The sequence below is a fragment of the Neovison vison genome, chromosome 11, assembly GCF_020171115.1.
Source record: "Neovison vison isolate M4711 chromosome 11, ASM_NN_V1, whole genome shotgun sequence".
NCBI lineage: Eukaryota > Metazoa > Chordata > Mammalia > Carnivora > Mustelidae > Neogale > Neogale vison.
Window position 1 is genome coordinate 166,690,828 of NC_058101.1, and position 5,559 is coordinate 166,696,386.

Here is a 5,559-nt window from a genome sequence, read left to right on the forward strand (position 1 = left end):
TTTGACTATACCGGATTCGTTGATATAATAGCAGCATTCTTCATTGAGGAATGCACAGTTTCCTCCCTTGTCTCAGGTGAGCAGGTCCAGGGCTTGCTGGATCTGTAGGGCTACCTGGGCCACCGAGGTAATCTGTCATTATAGGGATGCCAAGGACTCGGCTGAGGCCTCCATGGCTGTCCGGAGCTGTTCAGATAAATCTCAGGTGGTGTCTATGGAGTGAGCTAGGGCCCCGGTGCTCAGACTGGTGGCCATTAGGGAAATGCCAAGGAGACCCCAATAACCAGGGGAAGAAACACAGCCCTTTTCTGTCGCTGGAGGGGTTCAGTGAGGATAACCACTACAGCTTGTATGTAGATGGTTAGTTGGGGGACTAGGGATATTGGGATGCACAAGAGGGTGTCTGAGAACTTGGGGGTTTTCGACAGACTGCCATTGCACCAAAAGAAACCTCCTGTAGGAGCATGAGTAGGGGAGGATGAATTAGTCAAATTGCATAAGGAAGGGTTTGGGGATGAGTAGCAGAACGGGAGTACTGGGTTTTGAGGATTAACAAATAGGGGGACGTTCTGTAGAGTGGCAATTGCTGAAAAGGTAAGAGTGGGAGTGGTTATTTCAAAAGGGTGTGGTAAGGATACCGCGATAAGGGGGTTGGCCCGGATAGTTGCACAGATGAAGCAGTGGGACAGGTTGCCCATACCAGAAAGGTTGGTCAGAGTAAGGCCTTGCTGAATAAGTTTGATCCAGGAAAATGGGTCAGAATCCTGAGAGGGAGAGGGGTGTAGGGCATTTTGGATTGCTTGTTCCTAGGCCTGGATGGACAGCGACTGGCTCTGGAGGTCCTGAGGATTTTGGGGAATGTTTCTAACACAGGTCCAGTAGATGGGCAAGGAGGCCGTTGGATATGAATCAGAGGGCCATGTGTAAAGTTTGGCCTCAACTCCAGTAGCCCATCGTGGATCCCAAGGGTAGGGGATAGTGAGGTACCAAGCACTACTCCCATCAGTTGTGAAGCGATATCGGGAGCGCTGGTTTCCATAAATATCTAGTCGGGCCTTGCGCATTTTGCAGGAGGTATATGGGCAGCCCCCGTTTGTCTGGACCCCATATGTCCGACAGTTAGGATGGGTTTGGTCATAGACGAAGCAGATAGCGGGGTTGGAGTGCCCCGGCCAAATGGAAAGGAAGGCAGAGATGGTAAAGTTGATAGAGGCCTGGCGCCCTCTGGGTTGGCAATCAGTGGTAGCTAGTAGGCTAGACCGTGCAGTCTCCCCATGGGTCCAGTTTTCCCTCAGGTAAAAGCAACACCTGAACTCGGGTGTGGTGGACAAGTGGCTAGGGAAGGTTAGGAGGAAGGGGAGAGTGAGGAAATCCGCAACCAAGTAGGCCCCAGGGTGTGGGAAGTCCAGCCATCCTGTGGTGGGGCTGGTTTTAGATTGGAGATATGTACCCACGGGTGGTGTCCTAGGAGTTTTGTCGCTGTGGGAGTTGTGAGAATAACAGTATGGGGGCCGGTCCATTGGGGTGGAAGGGCTTTGGGTGAAGTTCTCATAGGAGAACTTGGTCCCCAGGATTTAGGGCCTGGGGGAAGTCTCTGCCCGGGCTGTCAGGGACGAGGATAATTGAATCTGCATGATCCCTTAGGAAGTCACCTAAGAGGGTCAGATAGGGCAGATAGGATAGTAGGGGTGGAGGAGAGGCAGGCAGGTTGTGATTGAGTAGGAAGGGCCTGCCATACAGGAGCTCAATGGGGCTGAGTCCTGATGGGCTGCAAGGGGAGGCCCTAAGGCGAGTGAGTGGCCAAGAGAGGCAGGTTTCAAGAGTGAGTTTGGTGAGTTGTTCCTTGAGGAGGCTATTGGTCCTCTCCACCTTACCTGAGGATTGGGGGTAATAGGGGATATGGAGTCTCCAGGTGATGTTGAGGCTTTCGGAGATTTGTTGTGTGTTGCTGGAAATGAAGGCTGGTCTGTTGTCCAATTGTAGGGTTTGAGGGACTTCAAACCTCGGGATGATGTGCTCAATGAGAATTGAGGCTACCATGTCTGCTGTTTCCCTAGTGGTGGGGAATGCCTCGATCCAGCCTGTGAAGGTGTCCATGAGAGTTAGTAGGTATCTAAAGGTTTTGTGTCAAGGCATGTGAGTGAAGTCAAGTTGCCAGTCCTCGCCTGGCTGATGCCCTCAGAGCTGGTGGGTGGATCTTTATCTGCAGAGGCCACCCTGGGCATTAACTGCAGAACAGTTTCTGCAGGCCTGGTGTACCTCCTTAATGGTCTTTTGGAGGAGGGGGTCGTGAAAGAGAGGTTGGAGAAATTGGCATAGGGCCTCTGGACCCATGTGGAGAGACTGGTGGATGTCAGTAATGAGGGTGTGGATTAGGCTGTTTGGAAGGGCAATTTTGTCCTGAACAAAATACCATCCCTTGTCACCCAACCTGCCACCTATGTTTTGAGGGCCTTAGTCTCCTTATCAGTGTACGCGGGACTGTGAGGAGTTTTGAGAAACAGGAGAGGGGCTGTAGAGGAGTTTAAGGCCATCTGTCAGGCAGTAGAGTTGGCCTTGTTGTTCCCCAAAGAGATGGGGTCCTTGGAGGCCTGATGGACATGGCAGTGGACAATAGCCACCTCAGTAGATTAATTGAGAGCCTCAAGGAGTTTGGTAATAAGAGGCCCATTGATTATGGGGGTTCCCTTGGTTGTGAGAAATCCCTTTCTCGCCAGAGGACAGAGTGAGTATGGGTGATAAGGAAAGCATATTTGGAGTCAGAATAAAGAGTGACCCGTTGGCCCTCAGATAAGTGAAGGGCCCTGGTGAGAGCCATGAGTTCTGCCTTTTGAGAAATAGTCCCAATGGGAACGGGGGGCGCTTCTATGACAGTGTCCAGGGTGAGCACTGCATAGGCCGCATGTCACCGTCCATCTGGAGCTATGAGGGAGCTCCCATCCATGAACAGAGTGCTATGGAGTCAGGCAGTGGGAGGTCCAAAAGTCCTGGGTGGGAGGGAGAGAGTTCTTCCAGAAGATGAGGGCAGGAGTGGAATGGAGTGGGGGTAGAGGAAGGTGTCAGCAAGACAGTGGTGGGATTTAGGTGAGGAACACAGAGAGTGTGACCTGGGGGTTTTCTATGAATAGCAGGTGGTAGAGTTGGAGACAGGAAGGAGTGAGTTGTGCCAAGGATTTGTGGCTGACTAAGTCCATCAGTCGATGGGGGGAGAAGACCATGATGGGCTGTCCTAAGGTCAGTTTGAGGGCCTCCTTTGTAAGAGAAGTGGCTGCCGCTAGGTCCCTGAGGCAGGGCAGCCATCTCTCCACAGTGACATCTGGTTGCTTGGAGATATAGGCCACCGCCCAGTAGGTAGAACTAGTTGGTTGGGCCAGGAGGCCAGTGGCCAGCCCAGACCATTCATCAGTGAAAAGATGAAAAGACTTTGAAGGGTCAGGCAAGGCCAGCCTCAGTCCTGAAATGAGGTGGCTCCTGAGCTGGTAAAACAGACATCTGATGGAGCCTGGGTCAGTTAGAGGTCCCTGGGGTATGTCTTTGGCAGCCCTGTATAAAGGCTAGGCCAGAATAGCAAAATTGGGGATCTAGTGTCTAAAAAATCCCACCAGTCCTAGAAATGACAGTATATCATCCGCGTTCTGAGGGGGTTGTAGGTCTTGTAGAAGGTGGATATGGTCTCCCGTAAGAGATTTAGAAGTGGGAGTTAGTGATATTTCCAAGTAGGTGACCAAGGGAGTACAGAGTTGGGCCTTGGCGGGTGACACTTGGTATCCCTTGGAGCCAAGGAAATTGAGCAGGGTGGCGGTATCTTCCTGAGAGGAAAGGTGGGAGGGGCTGCAGAGGAGGAGATCATCTACCTATTGGAGGAGAGTCCTGACCGTGAGGGTGCACTGTTGGAGATCTTTGACCAGGGCCTGACCAAAGATGTGAGGGCTATATTGGAAGCCCTGGGGCAGGACCGTCCAGGCTAGCTGTCCAGAAACATGCGTTTCTGGGTCCTCCTAGGTGAAGGTGAAGAGGAAATAGGAGTCCAGATGAAGGGGGATAGTGAAGAATGCGTCCTTGAGATCCAGGACAGAGAAGTGGGTAGTGTGTGGGGGAATATTGGAAAGGAGAGTGTAGGAGTTGGGCACCACCAGATGGAGTGGGACTACTGCCTCGTTAATAAGTCTCAGGTCCTGTACAAGGCGATAGGCTCCTGAGGGCTTTTTAACGGGGAGGATGGGGGTGTTGCATGGAGAGTTAATGGGGATAAGAAGACCCTGCTGCTGGAGGCGGTCGATGATGGGCTTAAATCCTCGCTGGTGGGTCATTGAGAAAGGGAACTGTGGGCGGGATGGAAATGTAGACTTGTCCTTGAGTTGTATCCTGACAGGGTTATGGTGGGTTGCTACTATAGGTCTGGAAATGTCCCAAACCTGCAGGTCTACAGAGGGGAGACAGTCCGGGATAGGGGACGAGTGAGAGGGGAGTAGAGGGAGGATGAGGTGAGCAGAAATTGAGGGAGAGGGAGAGAGACGAATGGTGGCCTGAAGTTTGTGGAGGATGTCCCTGCCTAGGAGGGGAACAGGGCAGGAAAGGATAATGAGGAAGGAGTGTGAGAAGGGGAACCCATCCAGGCTGCAGTTAAGGAGTGGGGTGGCCTTTGGAGTGGAGGAAGTACCGTCAATTCCCATAACTGCAACTGGGGAGGGACGCGTAGGACCCGAGTAGGAAGGCAGGACAGAATAGGTAGCTCCCATGTCCAACAGAAAGGAAATGGACTTACCTGCTACCTGAAGTGTGACCCTGGGCTTGGCATGGGTGAGAGGGGTGTCCGAGTCTGGGCTCTGTCAGTCATCCTCCAATCCGAGAAGTTGGAAGGCAGGACTTACTGTCTTAGGGTTTCCCCTGCTTGGAGGCTCTGGGAATCCCCTGAGGCTGGGGTTGTCCAATTTCCAGTGGCCCATCATGTGTCATTGAGGGCATGGCCTAGTAGGCGCTTTTGGATTGGGGCATTGACTGACTTAGTGTTCCTCAGCTCCACACTTGAAACAAGCCTCGGGAGAGACGCGGTTAGGTGTTCCTGTCTGTTGACCCCCAGAACCTGATGGCCTCAGGGCTGCTACCAGGGCTTGGGTCTGCAGTTGGATCTTAAGTTATGCTGCCTCCTCTCAGGAGTTAAATACTTTAAATGCCATTTTCACCAGATCAGAAATGGGAGTTTGAGGGCCCTCCTCCACTTTCTTCAATTTTTTCCAAATGTCGGCAGCTGACTGAGAAATAAGGTGAGTAGCTAAAACAGTTGCACCTGCCGGAAAAGCCAGGTCTAGGCAAGTGTATTGAATCAGTACCTCAGTAAGTTGGGTAAGAAACATGGCTGTGTTCTCATTTGGTTCCTGAATGACCTCCCCAAGTTTATTATAGTTGACTGCCTTATTAGAGGCAGCCCGCATGCTGGTGATAAGGCACTGGACTATGTGGTCACGGCGCTGGCGGCCATCTTGGCCATCTTGGTAGTCCCATTCAGGCTCCACGGCTGGGACTGCCTGAGCGCCAACCAGCATGGTGGCATCAGTAAGA

The 5,559-nt window shown here is 52.3% G+C and overlaps 1 protein-coding gene across 1 annotated transcript; it reads right to left on the minus strand.

Moving 5' to 3' along the window:
• Positions 1 to 806: 806 nt before the first annotated feature.
• On the minus strand, positions 807 to 1,520 carry LOC122890348 (putative endogenous retrovirus group FC1 Env polyprotein). Its single transcript, XM_044225982.1, has one exon. It carries the CDS (start codon positions 1,518 to 1,520, stop codon positions 807 to 809), a length of 714 nt encoding a protein of 237 aa, XP_044081917.1.
• Positions 1,521 to 5,559: the final 4,039 nt, after the last annotated feature.